The sequence below is a fragment of the Poeciliopsis prolifica genome, unplaced genomic scaffold, assembly GCF_027474105.1.
Source record: "Poeciliopsis prolifica strain line A6 unplaced genomic scaffold, Auburn_PproV2 SCAFFOLD050, whole genome shotgun sequence".
Taxonomy (NCBI): Eukaryota; Metazoa; Chordata; class Actinopteri; order Cyprinodontiformes; family Poeciliidae; genus Poeciliopsis; species Poeciliopsis prolifica.
In genome coordinates, this window is record NW_026562425.1 from 2225164 (window position 1) to 2246467 (window position 21304).

A 21304-nucleotide genomic window follows, 5' to 3' on the forward strand; every position below is an offset into this window, starting at 1 on the left:
AGTCACATGGGATTGCAAGTATGTATGAGTATACATTTTCTTGCTGCAGATTATGACTGGATTTAAGTCCTGATGTTTTTGACATGTAAAAGCTTTGCTCACCAGTTACATTGTAGCTCTGGTCATATGTTTGTTGTGTAGTTAGTGGGAATGACATGCTGGATGGGGAACCTCTATCTCTGTTGCATTTTTTTGGGAACCTTCTTATAGAATAGCACTGTATTTAGTTTCAATTGGCTTTTCTCCCTGCTGTTACCTTCTCATCCAGAACAGAAATCTTTTAATTCTAGTAGAAAGAACTTTGGCAGGTGTCAGTATTGGCCTGTTTTGCTGGTGACAAACTCCTGTCTGGTCCCACCAAGCTGAGAGAGCAACAGCATGGAAGAAGCAGCTGAACACTAGAGTGGTTATTCTTCATAGGAAGGGAAAACAAGTACAGCTTGATTAGCAACTCATTAATTAACCTATCATGACTCATTCTCTTCCCCAGAGGCAGTGTGTCACACACTCATCTGTTCTCTTACTTTCTTCTCTATATGCCAAAAAGAGATTTTGGCATAGGAGTGGACTTTTAACACTCTTGAAGTGAAATATTCTTGCAGTACGATTCTGCTACCACGTTTTTCTGTGTGGATGAAGTTTCTGGTAATACTGCAAGTTTTCTGCATATAACCCAGAAGGTTCAATTTTGCTCTTTTATGACCCAGACACCTTCAGAGCACACAGTTAAAGCACATCTAACACATATGTCATTAATTGTTGTTGCGCTTGAAATGTCTAAAACGTAACTTTGCTCAAGGGTGTAACACTTCCTCCATTATATTTATTTGAAATGCAAATATTTAAATCACACCCTTTTACTTTTACTGTAATGACCTCTGGCTTATCTTTTCCACCATCGTTACGCTCCTGACTCCCTTCTCCATCGGCCTATCTACTCCTCCCTTCCTATTCCCTTTGCTTTTTCTCTCCCCAGCCCTTGCCACACTGCCTCACTCCTTCCTTCGTTCATTGAAATGCAGGCACAAGGAATGCAGGAGGAAGGATATCACATGTATGTGTTTGCCTTGGCACACAGGGTTTCCTTATACCCTCAGCAGTTAGCCCTGACCAGGCAATTTCTAACACCTTCTGCCAATGCTTTCCCATAAACACAAATCCTCTGAGGGCGTTTTGTAGAGAGTAGAGCTGCTTTGATTTCATATCAAATGATTGATCTCAATTTTAAGATTGGCTAAAAAATAGCTCAAATCCTTTGTTTAGTAGATAAACAGTGCATTGGGATGAATTTGTTAGGTTGATTAGCCTTTGTTCCAGTAGGCTGCTACTTGTGATTCCTGTAAATGTGCAAGGAAAGCTTGCAAAAAACGTTTCCTTCCTTGAAATAAAAACACTTCTTAGTAGTTTCCAGCATTTAAAGGTAGTTAATAAACTGTATTCTTCTGTCTAAACCAAATCCATGATGCATATTGTTTTGACAAAGAAGAACAAAAGGACATTTGTGTTGACATCTCTAATTTTAACTTTATTTTTATTCCCATTCTGCAGGCATTTTCCCTCCCTAATGAATCTTTATTTTCATAGATGCCTCAGGTTCTGGACAGCCAGGGGATTGATCTACATTACTGGGGTCTGGTTCTCAGGGGAGCATCAGAGAAGATCCAAGTTGTAAGTACTCTAAGTGTTTCTGCTTCTGCGCTCCCATCTTCTTGTCCTCTTCTTCTCACGAGTCATGTAGGGTTCAGAGGCACCAGTATTTTTAGTTCTGCAGGAAACTCGCCTTTTCCGCTTCTCTGTGTTTAAGAAGTTGTTCTAGAGGGGCCTGAGGGATGGTTTTTATAATGCTGGGGGTTACATGTGCAGGTGACCAATCTATCTTAGTAGTGTGTAAAGTCATGGGAAGCAGTGGGCTACCTAAAGTCTTGTGAATGCATGCACACTATATGCATGTGTTTTTCACATGCAGTAACAGATGTGCACTGATAATCTCTCCACCCAAGGAAAATTGAAAATGAGCCAGGAAAATAAGACAATCATATCTTACAAAGAAATTGTGGTTTCTAGGAAATATAACATAATGACCCTTCTAAAAATTAATGTAAAATAAGAGCAACTGATGCATCTTTTAATATGTACCAGATCATTGCCAGAATCTTGTAGATTGCTAAAGAAAGCATTTAGTCAAGATGAAGTTTACTTTGGGGTATTTAACCAAATATTAGTGAGAGCATGTATATATTTGAGCCTGAATATTTAACTTTGGCCTTGTGTAATTTACATTAAAGCCATAATAAATTAAATCAATCTTGTCTTAAAATTAACTGAAGAGGGTTTTTCATAAGATCATTCCAAACTTGGAAAAGGATTGTTTAAATTAAACTATTAAGAGTTCATTAATAATACAAGATTAATGCCTCTGTTGGCTAAATAGACTTAGCACATCGAACAGGAACCGTAGTATATAAAATCATTGCATATACAACAGAGCTGAAAAGTTGCCATGCATCCCACACTCCTTCTGTCTTAATTTTCTCCTTGGCATGCACACTCAAATACTTTCATTCAATTTCATGGAAATAAATTGGCCTCAGGAGCCTTCGCAGACACAACTGTTTGCAAATTCAACACAGTTACTCATCCCCATTTTTTGGCTGTTAAGCTTCTTTTTTATAAAAGCAAGAGTGACATCACATGTTCACGTAACACTAAAGTATTCCCGGGAGAGAATAGTAAGCTAACGATAAAAATGACTAATTCCAGTTGAATGAAAGTTTTTGCATTGCAAAACCTTCCTAACATTAGTCAAGCTTTATAACAAGAGATGACCCAGTCCACATTTTTTCAACAATACTGATCCAAGTTCTTAAGGATGAGGTATTTGCCTAAAACTGGTTGTAATACCTTATGAAAATGACTGAAAGTCATTGCCATGTTAAACTTTGAATAAACTAATGCATTGTGTAAATATTATGCTTACTAATCGCATCCAGGATGCCCCACAGGCATTTTTGGAGGTTACTCTAAATGTGCTGTGTGTACAGTATATTTAATTCAAATAAAAGAAGCAACTATAATGTTCTGACAGTATATCACTCAAAATTGGCATAGTTTTATATTTTGTTGGAGCTATCACATATCATGTATACCATACATGCTAGCCTTATAAAAAGGTAACAACAACTTAAGTATTGCCGTAATATAACAGGGTAGAAATAGTTTTTATTGTCTAAAAATGGGGAAATTCAGGTGTAATATCAGCATCAAGGTATTTAAGTTCACACAAAAGATCAAAAAGTGATAAATAAATAAATATATATATATATATATATATATATATATATATTATATATATATATATATATATATATATATATATATATATATATATATAAACAAGATTAAGAATAATATAAACAATTCTGACATAAAAAAATAGCATTCTTACAATGGCCCAATAATAATATTGCTTGATATCCCCCTCTGTCCATGCTGTCTGTGGTGATAGAGTCACTCACATCGGCATACCAAATGCTTGAAACTGAAAGTGTAACTGACAACTTGATTATTTTAAACTAATAATGATTAAAGTAATGATAATTTATTGAACACTGAAACTTTCTCTCAGTTTCACATGAAAGCAAAATATAAATGGAAAAGGTAACATACTCCACGACCACTCAAAAAGTCTCACAATAATTTACCTGTTGATAGACATGTAATTTGTTTTTCAATATGCCAGTATTGCCTAATTAAAATAGGCAACATTGTGACAAAGTAATTTTTTTTTTATCAATTGGAACTAACATTATCTTGTAGGGAATGTAGGAGTACCTCAAACAACTAATAGGATGTTTGATTGACCGGAATTTACTATTTTCTCACTGATTTTCTGAAAAACAAATATGGGAGAGAGATGCAAAACAACTCTGTTTTCTCTGTTTCATTCTACTGTTTATTGCCAATTTAAGATTGGCAGTAAACAGCAGTAAAAGCTTCTAAATGTTTTTGAAAACTCAAAAAAAAAAAAAAACATAACCTCTAAAACACCTGGGATGAGATGTGTGCTCCGTCACGTTCTCTCTTTGTCCCAGGAGGGAGTACATCCCAGAAACACTTCGGCAAGAGATGACAGAAAGAAAGAGGCTGGTGGGATTTGCATGTAGAGAGAAGAAAGAGAGGGGGGAAAGGGACATTCCTTCGAGGTGACACATCCTGTAGGTGGGACCTTTTGTGTCACCACAGTGACGGAAGGGCGAGCCAGTTATTCTCATTACCCCATTACCTGTGTGTGTTTTCAGCTCAGCGTATGTGTGAGAAATAATAAATTTGAAAAATGAAGGAAGAGGGATTTAGCGATGCCAAAATCAGGGGTGTGTCAGATCATGTGTGTGTTTGCATGCGTGCACTTTCACAAGGTGTAGCTTTGAGGATGCTGCATGGGAAATAGCAATAAATCACTTCAGTACAATTTGTGCTAATTGTAATTATCCTCAGAAGAAGTGTACCTCTCTGAATATTTGTTTTTGCATGAGATTGTTTAAAGGGGAAGTTTCCAACAGCAACATAATGTCTGGAGGGAAAACGTTCTATCTTGTAGCTCATAATTCTTCAGGGAGGAAACGATGCACATTGGGGAAAAGATTGTACTTGCATGAAGTTATTTTTGTCTTGTCAATAGGAGGATATTTCACCCGCCACCGTGGCTATCCTCATCATGTGAGGAGAGGCGTCTGAGCAGCATGTTTGCTTATCTTTCAAACTATTGTTTTCATGTGATCGTTTATGTAATGAAGCTCACAGGGCATGAATGAATATGAGCAATGTAAATATCCCTACCATGAATGTAATTGCCCGTTAAAGGTCAGACACCTCAGGAATAATTGTTTAGTTTCCCAAGGACTGAAAAACATGTATTTATCCTGTTGAAGGCAATGTAGGATGGAGGATATTTACTGTGACATGCCAGCACTGGTGAGAAGAGTAAATGTCTTCAAGGTCAGGTGAGCTCAGGTGACCTTACGTTGTTTATTTTAGACGATTTTCTCCTCAGAAGAATTTTAAATGAAATGTGTCTTTTCATGCCAGAAAAATTTTTTTTATTTGAAAACATAAACTCAGTGATTGAAAAAATTCACCTTGATAAAATAAATGTTTTTTTATATGTGATGTTGTCTGTTAGTCAGTAGGATCATAAGTTTGGAGCATACAAACAGAGATGTTATGACATTTGCTGCACTGCTTAAATGTGAGTGGACTTTCTACATCTGTAGCAATTACATGTGCTTTATGTAAGCCATTTTACAGCAGGAGGACAGCAAAAGGTGCAGGCAGCTCTTAAGATAATCAAAATAAATTACATTACAGAGAATATCAATTATCTTTAAAGCATCCTGATCAATACAATTTTGACCACTTAGAGAAAATAGCATTTTTAGTGAGAAAGATTTCATAATTTAACCTAGAAATATCCTATTTGTAAAACATTCCTGATAGCTGTTTAATGATTTTAGGTTAGTAAGCAAAAATGTAGATTTTCTCTGTCCAGGTAACGCTGCTGCTTGAGGAATGGCCCATCAAATCCGTTGCTCCTCAGAGCACTGAAGTGTGGTCTTTCTTATTGTTCTAAATGACTGAGAAAAATATGTGTTTGTGTTATGCCATATTTATAGCCATTGAAACAGAAAGTCTTTGATTACAAGTTCAAGTTTAGTAAAAACTCAGATTAATTCATAAGTCTGAGGAACATTATGGTCCTGCAATAAAAGAAGAATCAATTTTACCATGGATGGCAATAGGTGCTGTATGTACTTATATAAATACAGCTTAAGAGTTACTGTATTACCTTTACTTAGATTTAGATGCTTTTTCTAACCATGCAGTAAATAACAGAGCATACACATGAAGGTAACTTGTCCTTTTTTGCATCTTCCACAGCTGCTGAAACGAGACAGCTCTCAGGAGCTCCTCAGGGTGGTCTCCTCTCTGTTCCAAGCTGGGGGTCCCTCCTCCTTCACCCAGCTGATGTCCGGGGTGTCCAGCCTGTTTTGCGGATACCCGGAGGGCGGGGGCTCCAGGGTTCTGTCCTTCAACTGGTATGAAGACAACAACTACAAGGTGTTCCTGGGGGTGAATGGCAGCAAAAATCACAACTATGTCTACGATGACGCCACCAGTAAGTATATAAGACATGAACAACTTTTTAATTAAAGTCCTTTTATCAACAGACGGATCACATCTATTATATTACTGTGTGAAAAGATCAGTTTTCAGGAAACTTTTCTGTGCTTTTTCTTCCATATAAAATGCTACTATTTTCTCAAATTCAATTAGAGGAAACTGAGTGGTTCAATTTCAAGGGGAATTCAGGGGATATTTTAAGGCATTTTATTACTGCAAGTCTCTTTTAGAGAAATGCACTTGCACATTTTTATAGGGCTATAAGCTCCCAGTTTAATTCTTGCCTATCAAAACTTGAAGATTAAACTGAAAGAGCATTCTTGGAAAAAGCACACATTGCTTCATTTATTACCTGGGTTTCTTTTCCTCTTTGGCTTTTGTGTTTTTAAAGGTCATGCATGACAAGAAAAGGCTGCTTCTAAGCTCCTGTCACAAAGAAATGCATAAGTTTGTCCACCTCTTAATCAACCTGAACCTTCTCACTTTCTTACATTTATAATATAATGAAAAGCTCTCATTGAAAAGCCACAAATATCACTGCGTTCATTGGAACTTCTTGTCACAGACGAACAGACATACACAAAATACGTGATTGGAGAGGACTACTTGGTTTCTGAAATGCGTACAGAACATATGAGGAAAAATTGAAGCCTATGTAGCTGGAAGAGACATTTAGCAAATCACAAAAGGTCAAAGGTGGTTCAGACAAGCTGAATACAGGCACAAACTATTTTTTAGCCTCTAATTAAGAACATTGAAGTTTGTACTTTTAAGCTGACAAAAGGCAAAAAAGCAAGTGAAAATAATTATTTTGTGTCTCCTTCAGGGTTCAGGGTTGCAGTAGAAGTGTCAATAATCCTTTTTCCACACTTTAACCGACTGTATTATATTAGTAATTTTCTTTTTGGAAGAAGTCATTCTTTCCCCAACATTCCTTCTTCTTCTCTGAGCATCTTGGCTTTTTCTCTGCCCACAGCTCCGTTTTGTAATTCCCTGATGCAGACCCTGGAGTCCAACCCCGTCACAAAGATTGTGTGGAATTCAGTCAAGCCCCTGCTGATGGGAAAGATCCTGTACACGCCCGACTCCCCGGCCGTCCGACAGATATTAAAGAGCGTAAGAGAGCCCACCTTCAGCCTGACCCTTCACCTCTTTTATTTCCTCTACACACCCTTTCTCTCCTTTTTTATTTTTTTCTACAACACTCTTAATGCCTCACTCAACCCCCAACTCAAATTGACCTGATTCTGAATGTAAAGGATAGGTGTGGAAGGCCTTCAGGGGCAGGAAGGGGAAGAGGAAAATCAAATTAATAAACTCAATGTGTGGGTGGAGCAGGTAAATAGATCTGTGTCTGCCATTGCTTTTTGCACAGAACACATCAATTTCAAGCAACTGTTACAGGAATTTAGTTTGTCTTTCTTGTTTAGTTCACCAGCCATGTTGTGCAAATTGAAACTGGTTATTTTTTTTAGATCCTTTCTAGGTTTTAACGGTAACCCATGATGTTATCCACACAAATAAAGAGCTGTAGTAGCACAAATTTTGTGGATTAGGGCTCTGCAGTTTGTCAAGACCAGGATTATAAATAAATTAAAATTTATATCAAATAAAGGCTGTAGTTTACCTTGGTTTGATTGTTTCTACAGCTTCTAAATTACTATAAATTTATCGTCAGTGAAGATCATGCACAATTTGTGTTATTTTTTCCTGTTTTAATTACAGTTGTGACACACTTTGCAATCTCTATGTGTTCAAATGTGCTAAATAAAGAAATGTGATAAAGTTTTCTTACTTACATATTAGCACAACAGTTCTGTGATCCTGAGCTAGAAAACACTTCTTGGATTCACAAAGTTTTATAAAAGTCAGTGTTAATATGCTTCTCTGGCTACCAGATTGAGTTTTTTAAACCAGCATATCTCATGTTATTATTATCTTTTACAAATATATTCGACTGCGGTGCTTTATTTAAATTTCCGTGATGTAACAACAACTTGTAAAGCTTGAACCAGACAGCATGACCTTGCCTGACATCCTGAGGTACCAACAGCAAAACCTGTTTATGTCAGTCAAATTGTGTGGTTTTACTGCAACTACAGTGCCTCACCAAAGAATTATACTCCATGAACTTGTTGACATTTTGTTTCTTTTTGGAACCAGGCTAATACAACATTTGAGGAGCTGGAGAGACTCCAGAACATGGCCAAGGCCTGGGAGGAGGTTGGACCTCAGCTTTGGGCTTTCTTCAACAACAGTGTCCAGATGAACATGATCAGGGTACGGACATATTTGTTCTGATCACAATTTTCGCTACACATGTCAAACAAGAGTGCTGAAAGGTAAAGTAGCAGTAGAGGCAATTTGGTGTGAACATTTTTGATCTTAATTTTGTTTTCTCTGAAAAAATCCCTTAAAAGTTTCTTCAACCTGGTGCTACATAAACCATATGTTTTAGACCTAATTAATGAAGCTCTATTATTCTCAGGATACCCTGAGGAACCCAACAGTGATGCACTTTGTGGACAACAGTCTGGTGGAAACCACATTTTCATCTAAAGATATTCTTAACTTTCTGCACAATGGACCAGAGGCAGACAGGGAGGAGGGAATGCCAAACTTGGACTGGCGTAATATTTTTGACTTTGCTGACCAAATCATACGCATGTTCAACCAATATGGAGAGGTAAGGAGCCTGTTGCTGTAGCTGTGATTTGTGTAAATAGCTTCCATTTGCCTGTACAAGTAGAAGTCAGTCAGGGCTGCTCCTTCAGGTTGCAGGAAGGCCTTTTCAGACAGATAGAGCCACTCGTCACAGCTCTGTAGGTTCTCTCCTGTCCATCAGCCTGAAAGGTGGAGAGAACAAGCGTGCTGTCGCCTCCATTGTGGAGCCGGTGATAAAGTAGAGAGTAGGTGGGAATGAATCACCCTCCTCAGGAGCTCAGACGTGGTTCAGTGTGCAGCTCAGCATTGAAACCAACCCCTGTTCTTCTTCATAAAGTGGACAAATCACTCTATCTATCCTCCTTTCCTCACTCACTTCATTCCTCTCTTGTGGGATTTAAAAGGAGCCAAGGGTTGTGGTTTTAGAAAGAGTCCTATCTTTGCAGGAATCTAAATCTGTCTTTTGTTGCAGCACTCAGTGCCAGGACCCTTCAGAGTCCTGCAAACAAACCAGGCAATTTAGCCAATTAGATACAGCTGTCAGCTAGCACTGGTGCATTGGGTGGCTGTGGCAGCTAACATCAAGTCCCCTCACTCTGTCAGGAGTGGACATTTCTCACACTGCAACTCCACTGGAACATGTGTGTCACTGAGGGTCTTTTTCCTTCATCTGTCTTTGAGTGAGCATTAATGTGCTCCCATAAAGTTGAATAGAAACTTCAGCTCGTAATCCAGATGGAGACTTTAGACATTTCACATGCAGAGAGCTGTGCAAGTATGAGCTGTACACAAAATCTTCATGTGACAAACATGCATGTTTTATGTTGTACCTGTGAAGGAATGGTGCATAAATATGTCCTGCAATGAACGTGTCTGGATTCAGTTAATTTCAAGTTCATTTTTATCTTTGCATAATACATACAGAATTTGCAACAAGCATCTTCACTTTAAGGAAAAAACAAACACCCTGCTCCCAGGAGAACCTAAAACAGTGACCAGAACTCCCAGTAAAGTTCAAACAATAAATACCTTTTCCACAACTTTGTCACATCATATCTGCAAATGAATATGCATTTTAGTTGGATTTTTTTTTGTGATATTACCACACAAAGTTTTATCTAATTGGAAACTGAGAAGAAAATGATACATGGTTTTCACATACATTTTAAGAATTGTTGAAATGGTGTGTTTGTATTCAGACCCCCGGACCTCATACTTAATTATGGACTGAACAGTTCTTTGTGACAAGTTCCAATTCTGTGATATTATTTTGTAACGTTACCAATACTTTGAATTTCATACCTGGCCTGTTTGTCAGGTTTTTAGGATAAAAACATCTTTATGATGCTTTATTATACACTCATAACGTGGGTTTATCTAATGTGATTAAAACATAAACAGGTGGATCTATTTAGTAAATTAGATAGAGACAGATCATTTTAACGGATAATATTTGAAAACCATAAATTATTTTCAGAATGGCCCTGTTTGTATTTCATTTGATTCATGGGTGTCTGAGTAATTATGGTTAAATACCACACTTTTCAGATTTAGTGACTATAATTTCTATGCCATTTCAGCCCCACAAGAAATATTACTAGGCATTTCATTAGCCTTTGATTCTTGCATTTAGTGTTTAATTAATTGCAATTAAAAAGAAGCAATAAAAAATATCACTGGATCCCAAAGGTTTCCAAGATAAAAAATTAAACCCGCCATTGTGAAAGAAATAACCTTTTAGCACATCAACAGGAAAGATACGAGGAACTCTGGATTTCATTCTCAATGAAAAAAACAAATATCCATTTTTAGGGGCAGCCAAGTCAAGAATGCTCTCCATCAGACAACAATATAAAACGTCAAAGTCATCAAGTATGATGTTTTAATGAAGATAAATATCAAGAATGTTGATCAAAAACAAAAATACAAGCAAAAATAAACAAATAAGTAGCACAATATTAACTAAAGGTTGAGAAAGATTCTTTAGAGAAAAAGCATTATGATAACTTGAACCAGAATGTGGGGGAAAAGGGCTAAGAGACGAGGAAAGAAAAGTAAATTATGTCACGCAATTTGTCAAACACAGAGGAGGCCGTGCACAACTGCCAGTAAAAGTAGGTCACTGGTATTTATCGATGGGCTGACTGCTGGAAAAACAAGCAGGTTAAATTATGCTCTGTGTGTTAAATGCTACAAAACCTGTTTAATGTCAGTTAGTCTTTGACCTCAGGGGGAATATTCCTTTAGAAATGTCATATACGTGTTGTCTGATTTAATAATCGTGCCTCTCAGAATGGAGATTTTCCTTTGTAAAAAAATATTACCATGACTCTGGTAAGCAAATTTGTTATCCTCCACTTCGACCTTTTATTCTAGGTGGAGAGGGAAAGTGGATTTCATTGCTCTATTTTATTGTAACTGCAGTTCAATAGAGAAACAAATTTTCATTGCATCATTCGATACATTTCACCAGGCAAAAATCAGCAAGAAGAAACAAAATGTTGCATCTGAAAGATTTATTGCTGTCATCTGAGCAATAGCTTCCCAGTTTGACAACACCAAATCCATAGCTGTCTTCCCAACTATGTGTGTCTGCAGTGTGTCAGCCTGGATAAGTTTGTGGCTTACACAGATGAGTCCCAGATGATCCATCAGGCTCTGTACCTGCTGGAGGAGAACAAGTTCTGGGCAGGTGTGGTTTTTATGGACATGTATCCCTGGACCACAAGCGTTCCTCAGCACGTCAAATACAAGATCCGCATGGACATTGACGCAGTGGAGAGGACCAACAAGATTAAAGACAGGTCTGTAAAGCTTTGTCTTCTTTTTAATCTCTTTGGTGTAACCTAAAATTTATAACTTCTAATTGTTGTGCTTTTGCATTCAGTATTAGAATGAAATTATGATATAGCTCCTTTTATACTTACTTGATTTTTACAAATCTTTACCAGTGTTTTGTATAGATAGAGTGTTGTTAAGCCGATTTGTTATTTTACTAATTAATATAAACATGTCCAATGATTTTTTGTGTGATTTTACTAATTTTCTTAAAAGTTGAGGTAAGTGATCCATAGAAAATCCTGGTATTAAACAGCAGTATACTGAAATCACTTTAGACACCGCCTTGCAACGTCAGACTCATCCAGTCCCTTGGCCATTCATAATTTTTCCTACTGTTACCACCACATCAATGAACCACTTCATATATACTTGTCACATTCTCGCTGAGAGGGAAAATCTTCACCAGCTGCCTTTATTGCGTCTCACAAACTTTGTTTGTGGTTCACATTAACTCATTACGTGTCCTTTAATCCTCCCTATGTGCAGCACTTTTATGCATTTCTGTTTTGTTTGAGCTCCTATTTATAGGCAACCACTATGCCAACATCCCCACTGAACATGAGCACAAACACTTTGAGCCGTAATGGACCCAGTGGGAGTCCAGCCTCTGAACAATTGAATAATCAGATTGTAACAGAGATCTGTCACACAGTTTCCGCTTATTGAGAGACTTTGGGATATTCTTTTAGCTACAAATATTTTAGTGAAATCAATGCTTGGGATTTTTTTCATTAACCAGATATCCATCAAAAATCAAAGGAGTCTTCTTAAACTTCTGTTTAATTCAGTTTATTTAAAAAATATGTCTTAGGTACTGGGATCCTGGCCCCAGAGCGGACCCGATGGAGGACCAGAGGTACCTGTGGGGTGGCTTCGCGTACCTGCAGGACATGATCGAACATGGGATCATCAAGCTTCACACCGGAAATGACTGGCCACTGGGTGTTTACGTTCAGCAGATGCCATATCCTTGCTACGTCGATGACCTGTGAGTTGACCAATCAGTGCTTCAGCTACTGAAATAAAGATACGCAAACGGGTTTCCTGAAGTACTGAGGATAAATTCCTTCACACAGATCATATCTAAGAGTTAATTACTTTAGATAAGACAAGTTAATTATAAGTGATTTTCAGTGATTCAGCTGGTTAAATAAACCAGTTAAACCATGTTTTTTTAAAAATGTCATCTCATCGGTAAAAGTGTTTTCAGGTTTTCATCTGATACTTTTTTCATCTAGATAAATAATCCCTTCTGCAGTTTTTTTTTCAGTAACTTTCTGTCTCTTTTCTTTCTTTTTCTATTCTGCCCTTTACCAAATTCAAATAATTTTGAAATTGAAAAAGTTTAGTCAAATTCAATTTCAAAAAAATTAAAATAGGAGGAAAAAAAGTGATGCTTTAACACAGTGTCTGTAAACATCTGTTTTATGGTGTATATTTAATTATGGATGCTGCATATTCCGATTGTAAAATGTTTTATGACCACAGACCAGGTTGTGCATCTAATTATAAAAGATTTTATAAAAGATTTTATAAAAGATAAAATCTTTGATCTTTTGAAAAAATGAAACGTTTAGTTCAATGAGCTAAACGTTTCATTAAACGTTTAGCTCATTGAACAATTCCAGTGAACTTTTGTTTTATTTAAGCATCACAGGTGTTTGTTGTTGTCTATCTGAGACAAAATCATCTCAGATAGATGGACTTGATGTCATTTTTCCTCCCTCACTTTTCCTGCAGCTTCATGGTCACATTGAACCGCTGCTTCCCCATGTTCATGGTCTTGGCCTGGATCTATTCGGTGTCCATGACTGTGAAGAGCATCGTCTTAGAGAAGGAGCTGCGCCTCAAAGAGACCCTCAAAGCCATGGGGGTCAACAGTGGGGTCATTTGGTACACATGGTTCATCGACAGCTTCATCATGATGACTGCAAGCACAGCGCTGCTGACAGCCATCATAATAGTGAGAGGACAGATGATGAAAATTTCATTTGTTTGTTTAAAGAGTTATTTTCTTAAAGGGAGTAATGCTGCCCTCTTGTGGGCAGTATTAGAGTGAAATAAGTTTTAAAAAGAAATGTTTATTTTTTTTCTTGCAGGGCGGAAAGGTGCTAAATTATAGCGACCCACTCCTCGTCTTCTTCTTCCTGCTGATTTTCACTGTGGCCACCATCATGCAGTGTTTCCTGATGAGCGTGTTTTTCAACAAAGCCAACCTGGCTGCTGCCTGCAGTGGAATCATCTACTTCACCCTCTACCTGCCTCACATTCTGTGTTTTGCGTGGCAGGACCGCATCACCAAGAACATGAAACTGGCGGCAGTATGTTCGGTTATCATTCTTGAGGTTGTTTTTTTAATTTAAGGTGTTTTGCAAGCGTAGGAGGTCTTTTTAAACCATTCCGGCTTTCCTTTGGCTGACTATGAACACACATCTCATGGTTAAATGCTTTCAGACACACCTGCAAGAACAGAACTAAAGATAATTTATGCTGTTTGGTTTAAATCGTCAAACCCATTCCTGTAGGATGAATATTCATGCTAGTTTCATTTCTGAATTTGTGTTCTTTGTTTATCCTTTTTGCTTTCCTAGAGCTTGCTCTCTCCGGTAGCTTTTGGCTTTGGGACAGAATACCTTTCACGGTATGAAGAGCAAGGTTTGGGCCTGCAGTGGAACAACATTCAGACCAGCCCATTAGAGAAAGACACTTACTCCTTCCTCACCTCCATCCTCATGATGGTGTTTGATTCCATCCTCTATGGAATCCTGGCCTGGTATCTGGACAACGTGTTCCCAGGTTGGAGTCCTAATACTAAGCACTGCACCATCTGAAACTTATTTGGATTTTAGCCAATTGAGTATTACAGCAAAAATCTTTGCTTTACAGGACAATACGGCATCGGTCGACCGTTCTACTTCCCTCTCCAGCCCTCCTACTGGCAGAAACCTGCACCGATGTACCAAGAAATGACCGAACAAGGTTAGTCTCATGTGAATTTTTTTTTTTTTGAGGCTGTAGAGCTGTGCTACTTTTCTTTAAAATGATGAAGAACCTATTACTTTATCTAGCAGATCTCATTTATTTACATAGGGTTTAAGCTTCAAGGGAGTGGCTCTTAGAAAAAAACCTAAGAACTTGTTCCCATTCTTTCACAATTAAATTTCCATGTATTTTCTTAGGATTTTATGTGGTCGAGCAACATAAAGTAGTGCAGCAAAGTGAATAATAAGTTATTTATTTTGTATTGAAATTACTGCTGTGAATAATTTGAAGCAAGTCCTTGCACATTTAGAGTTTAAAAGCTCCAACTGTTGCTCAGAATATTTTTTACAAAGTGGTATCTAATTAGATTCCTTTTGCAAGGATGCACACATACAGAAATACATGGTGTTAGCCTAAAACAATTAATATAATTTATTATATCATGTAAAACAATGTAAATGCAAGTACAATGCTGAATAACAAATCATCATATTTCAGAGCCAGGAAGTCATTATTCAGGGACCTTTACTGAAGTCTATCTTTCCCAACCAGATTCCAAGAAACCAGAAGCAGAGATCCAGGAGCTGGACGTTGAGAGCAGAGGCACGCCCGAGACTTTTACCTGCAACGGCTCGGCCAGCAAGAAAACCTGCAAGCACCAAAGTAAGAGAGAGCGCCTGGAGAGAGAAAGGGAGCTGCTGAAACAACAACAAGAAAATCCGAACCAGGAGGAGGAGGATCTGAATGCTGGGAGTGAAGGTGAGGAAAATAAAAACCCTAAAGAGGAATTAGACTTTTGTTGGAGAGCTCTCTGAAGTCATCTAGTGGGCAAAAAGGGGAACTGCACAACAGCGTTAAAGTGAAATGAGAATTGCAAAAGAGCATAATTTGAATGCAGTCATTTATAATTATATATTGTTTCAAGTAACATAAATGTTTCTATTGCTCTAAGAAATTAAAATAACGAAACTTCAGCTGATCTGACACTGAATTTCTTCCCAAGAGATGAATCAAATGATGCTCCGATAATTTCCAATGCAGTTTTGTAAATACTTTAATCTTTTTTTCTCTTTTTCCTCCATACAGGTCCGGTGTTCTTTGAGCAGGATCCCCTGGGCCTGGTGTTGGGGGTGCAGATCCAGGATCTGGTCAAGGTGTATGACGGGAGCTCTCGTCCCGCTGTGAACTGCCTCAACATCTGTTTCTACGAAGGGCAGATCACATCCTTCCTGGGGCACAATGGGGCTGGAAAAACAACAACACTGTAAGCAGAAAAGAAACTGAACACATTGTCAATCAGATATGAAAAACTAATGCATAGACTGATCAAAATATCATGAGGATTTATCAGACTTATAAAAACCCATCCCTTCTTTCTTTCTCTCTTATTCAGTTTTTGAGGAAGTTAGCAACTCCCGCTTGCCTCTTTAGAGGATTAATATGGAAATCTTTATTTTTTTCAGGTCCATTCTTACTGGTCTCTATCCTCCCACATCCGGCACAGCCTACGTCAATGGAAGAGACATTAAGACAGACATAGACATCATCCGTACATCTATGGGCATGTGCCCTCAATACAACATCCTCTTCAATCAGTGAGTTGGATCATTTGCATACCCTGAAGTTTTTTTTTTCTACAACAGATCTCCGATATATTTCATGATTTTGTCTGATAGACCAACACAAAGTAGGGCATTATTGTGAACTGAGAGGAATATGATGAATCGTCATCAAGATTTGTTGCGTGTTGTTCATTCCACATGCATAAACTTCCCAGGTTAAACCATTCCTGCAACATTTTATTCTCTTTCTCTTTTCTACTCCTCTGATGGAACATGTTGGTGTTCCAGCCTCACAGTGGAGGAGCACATCCTGTTCTACTCACTGCTGAAGGGTCGGACTCCAGATGAGGCTCAGACAGAGGTGGAGAACATGCTGTTGGACCTTGGCCTACCTCACAAGCGAGACGAAGAGGCTCAGAACCTTTCAGGTCCTGCCACTTGTCTCTTTATGGGTCAGAAAGGACAGTGAAGGCCAGTTCATCTGATCCCTCTCGTTACTGTATGCTTCTGCATTTTACAGGCGGTATGCAAAGGAAGTTGTCTGTTGCCATGGCGTTTGTCGGAGGATCCAAGGTTGTCATTCTGGATGAGCCCACCTCAGGAGTGGACCCGTATTCCAGAAGATCCATTTGGGATCTCCTGCTGAAATACAGAACAGGTGAAAATCATTAACTTATTACATTTTGCAGACTTTGACCAATATTTTGTCGCTCAACACATTTTCTAAAGCTTAAGCTGAATTTGAAGAATGAAACAAACACCCCCATATTTGGTCGTGTACTTTTGAAACTACAAAACTCTCATTCACAGCTGTAGAAGGAAAGAATGAAAGTAGAATTAAAACGATTTATATGTATATTTCTGTCACATTTTTAACAGAGTGAGCTAAAATGTTTGTCACCTTGATAAAAGTTTTGTACTTGTGCAGGCCGCACCGTGATTCTGTCTACGCATCACATGGACGAGGCCGACCTGCTGAGTGACCGAATCGCCATCATCTCCAAAGGACAGCTTTACTGCTGCGGGTCCCCCCTTTTCCTCAAAAACTGCTTTGGAGTCGGCTTTTATCTAACACTCGTACGCCGCATGAAGGACATCAGGAAGCGAGAGGTGAGCAGCGCCTGCAGACAAAGAACACCGTTTCCTCCTCTTCTGTCAGTACACATGCATTTGTTGTTGAAAGCGCCCGTGTCTTTCTGTGTTTTTCTCTCAGAACGAATGCGATTGTGCTTCGGACTGCTCGTGTTCCTGCTCCATCTGCACCAAATACAAAGATCAGTCTCAGAATCAGCACCAGCAGCTAGACAGAGTTCTGGAGGGTAAGTGTTCATGTTCTCTGTCAACCTTTCATCTGCATGCTTGCAAACACTTCCTGCAGAAGTTGCATTTGCAGTCAAGTCTTTTCTTATTTTTTTGGAGCTGACATTAGTGTACTATTTTTTGCTTTTCCTTATCTCTGCTATTAGAAAAAAGTTGTTTAGAAAATAACCTGAAGGTATTAATATAAATGGAAATTAAGACAATTTTCTTTTTGAAATTTATACATTGTTTTCAAAACTATTCACTGATAAACCAATACCAGGGTTCTTACCTATGTGAGAGAAACACTCAACAGCTTGTTCCTCCTGTATCTTCTGCCAAAAAAACAATAAATTTTGGATGCAACAAAACTTTCCATTTGTAAGAGCATTAGCTTTCAGTTTATTTTATAACATTAAAAGCAAAGGAGACGGGATTATTATGAAGCCTTAAGTGACCAATCAGGGGAACCGGATCCCCACAAAGACTGCATAAACTGTCTGTGTGCTTGCAGCCACTGAACCACAACTTTACTGCAGGAGCTCAAACTTACACACACACATGTCTCAGAGAGACAATTTTTTTGCTCGCAGTTGGCTCTTCTATCATGAAAATGTTAGAATTTTTAGTGGGAGTGCCAACTTTAGAACAGAACTAGCAGAAAAGTCCTAGTTTTTTATCTGGAGCTCATATATGGTTCAAAGACAAAATCATGTCTGAACCAAATAACTGACTTTAATTTCCATGGATAATAAACAGCCATATTGGATTCTTGGAAAAAAAAACAACAACAGCTAAGTGCTACTTTTGATATTTAGTCCCCCACTAGATGGCAGAATATCTTGGATGTGTGTAATTTGGTTTCATGATGTTTCAACTTCCCCACTTTTGTCCCAGCTGTAGCCTTCATTTGTGCTCAAGAAATAATCTTAGATTCTTTAATAGTTTTGAAGATGAAGACAGGTTAAGGTGAAATTAGACCTCTTGCATTTTTATTAAATTTTGCTGGTTTAATTGATGAATTTGTCTTCTGTATGGAGAGAAGTAGCTCTATAAACCAACAAAGGTAACAATGTTCTCTAATGCCTCTCTTGTAGACTCTAACCCTAAGGCACATCAAAAAATGCTAACCTTTATTGAAATTGTCCATTAACAGATTCTCCTCTTATTTTTCACTCCTATCAGGGGCATTTTGTGAGTAATGGAGGTAACAGGATCTTTTCCCAATTTCTATCACTGCATCTTTGCTGTAAATCCTAAAACAGGCTGGAGCAGTTCACTTTATTTACAGACATTAATAATTTAGAAGCGATATTGACACAAAAGCCTTTTTGTTCCTCATCTGCCTAAGGAGATGCTATTTAAGATGCTACACCACAAAGTTGCTCCAGCACAGGTTCTCTCTCTCTTGAATAATAGTGTTTTTTTTTTGTTTTTTTTGTGTGTGTGTGTTTTGCTTTTCAAGCAGTTTTTCTTCTTTTGTTCTTATTTCAGTTTCTGCTGCTTCGGGAAAACTTTGCTAAAAGAAAAGTTCCTAAATCTGTAACTTTTCCGTCTCTTTCCCAGGGGACATCGACAACATCACCAGCCTGATCCACCATCACGTTCCCGAGGCAAAGCTCATTGAGACCATCGGACAAGAGTTGACCTATTTGCTCCCTAATAAAGGGTTCAAACATCGAGCCTATGCCAGCCTGTTTAGAGAGCTGGAGGAAACTCTTGCTGATATGGGTCTGAGCAGCTTTGGCATCTCTGATACGTCCTTAGAGGAGGTAGGCAGAGAAAACCAGCCATATACTTTGCTCTTCAAGGTCAGAGGAGAATCATTTGTTTCCACCGATCTGCGCAAATCTGACACAATCAAACTCATATGACTATCTCTTAGAAACCTTAAACAAATATTTTGGATTATACTTTAGTTTAGCCATACATTTCCTGCTTATCCACTTAAAGTAGCAGAAATGTTGGCTGAATTCTTACATATCATTGTAGATTTATATTTAAATACTTATATTCATCCCGGTATTAAAATAACTGCATAGGATGTTTTGAAAGTTAAAGGATCATCTTTTTTCCTTTCCAGATATTTCTAAAGGTCACAGCAGATGGAGAAGCAGCAAATAATGCCACCACTGCTGGTAAATGCCACCCCTGATATTCTGCTTGACCTTTTCCTGGCATAAAATTCCTGACCCATTTGTCTATTTCTTCACCATGTTCTTAATCCTTCCACCACACCTGCATGTGTAATGTTGATATAAACATGCGTATTGTAGTTGACCTATGCAGGTGTGATCTAAACAGCAGCCACATAACTTTTGTAAAACATGCATCTGTTATGTTTTATGACCCCATAGTTTGTGTTTGTTTGCCCCTCTAGAACAGTGGATGTTGCAGGGAAGACAAAATGGCAGCAAAGTTGGTGTAGACCAAGAGGAAGGTCAGAGAAAGAGGAGCATTTGGACAGAGCTTCAGTAAAATTGCTTGCTCCCCTCTTTCTCCTGTAGAACCTACTGGACCTGGGTTATGAAAATGCTGTGTTTTACTATTAATACAATCTTTCATTTCTAATTTGAGTGAATTCCTAATAAGGGCTTCCATTAAATTGAGTAATTGTAAAACTAATTTTCCACAAAACAACCCAGTTCTAAGGGGTTCAGTTTATACAATAAGATTTTAGCAGCTGCTGTTCGTTACATGCGCTTTTCATGCTGCATAAGCTTTCAAAACTTAGCAATGCATCACTTATTCTATAGATGTAGAAATAAAGATCAGAATTTAAGCTAACATTGTGTCAAAAGTTGCCTGACTGAAAATGTGTTTTTTGTTTTGTTTTATACTAATGCTTATCTTTTGTTTTCTTGTTTATAATAGAGAATAACGGTGTAAATGGGATTACGTCTGACAGCAGTGCAGGGAAGGGATCCAGACAGGTGAAGGGCTTTTCACTGATCCTGAAGCATTTCCATGCTTTGCTAGTGAAGAGATTCCATCACGCCACGAGAAGCAGAAAAGACTTCCTGGCACAGGTACTGCTGGCGAAGTGAACATGGAGATCCACTGATAAGAACGGGAGTTATTTTTCTGCGTTTCAAATGATTTTATTCCAGAAGGAGGATATCGATATTTTCTAATTAAAACATGTAACTGTGGTTTCAGATTGTGCTTCCTGCCACTTTTGTCCTTATTTCTCTGATCTTCACGTTGATTGTCCCTCCATTTGGAGAATATCCCAGCCTAACTCTGACGCCCTGGATGTACGGACAACAGTTCACCTTCTTCAGGTCAGACAATAATGCAAAATATATTGTGAAGCACTTTACAAAAGTATTCATTCGCTAATGACTTTTGACATTGTGTCAAGTTACAACCATAAACTTCAATTCCAGGTTATTAGGATTTTATTTGGTGAACCAACATTGGATAGTGAATCATTCTGAAGCGAGAGGATAACGATACATGATTTTCAAAATCATTTATGATTAAAAATCTGAAAGCCTGCATTTATATTTAACATCCCTGTGTCAATACTTGGAAAAATGTAATTTAGCAATTACAATTACAATTGCAATTAGATCTGCAAGTCGTTAGACTTTGTGTTTTTTTGTTTTCCCGGAGGACCAAAGGTTCAGTTTTGGTGTCATTTTATTAAAATGTCTTCTTCCAGATGTTAGCTGTGTTCCTTACATACTGTGTGACAGATTGCAAACAAGATTTATGATGACATTTCTTGTTCCCAGTATTCTATACAGGCTGTTTATGATGTGCAATAATAATAA

The 21304-nt window shown here is 38.0% G+C and overlaps 1 protein-coding gene across 2 annotated transcripts in view; it reads left to right on the forward strand.

Annotated features, from left to right (window-relative positions):
* Positions 1-21304, forward strand: part of abca4b (ATP-binding cassette, sub-family A (ABC1), member 4b) — a 42260-nt gene that overhangs the window by 7897 nt on the left and 13059 nt on the right. Inside the window, exons 8-30 of one of the 2 annotated variants that reach the window (XM_055058304.1) lie at positions 1585-1668; positions 5935-6172; positions 7154-7293; positions 8341-8457; positions 8666-8863; positions 11440-11645; positions 12494-12670; positions 13423-13645; positions 13782-14003; positions 14274-14478; positions 14569-14661; positions 15217-15423; positions 15751-15928; positions 16128-16259; positions 16515-16654; positions 16747-16884; positions 17155-17336; positions 17440-17545; positions 19092-19297; positions 19609-19663; positions 19906-19965; positions 20400-20554; positions 20685-20809. In XM_055058304.1, coding sequence (XP_054914279.1) covers positions 1585-1668; positions 5935-6172; positions 7154-7293; positions 8341-8457; positions 8666-8863; positions 11440-11645; positions 12494-12670; positions 13423-13645; positions 13782-14003; positions 14274-14478; positions 14569-14661; positions 15217-15423; positions 15751-15928; positions 16128-16259; positions 16515-16654; positions 16747-16884; positions 17155-17336; positions 17440-17545; positions 19092-19297; positions 19609-19663; positions 19906-19965; positions 20400-20554; positions 20685-20809 — 3587 coding nt within the window. The remainder of the gene's footprint in view (positions 1-1584; positions 1669-5934; positions 6173-7153; positions 7294-8340; positions 8458-8665; positions 8864-11439; positions 11646-12493; positions 12671-13422; positions 13646-13781; positions 14004-14273; positions 14479-14568; positions 14662-15216; positions 15424-15750; positions 15929-16127; positions 16260-16514; positions 16655-16746; positions 16885-17154; positions 17337-17439; positions 17546-19091; positions 19298-19608; positions 19664-19905; positions 19966-20399; positions 20555-20684; positions 20810-21304) is intronic. The other variant, XM_055058305.1, reaches the window with a different exon arrangement.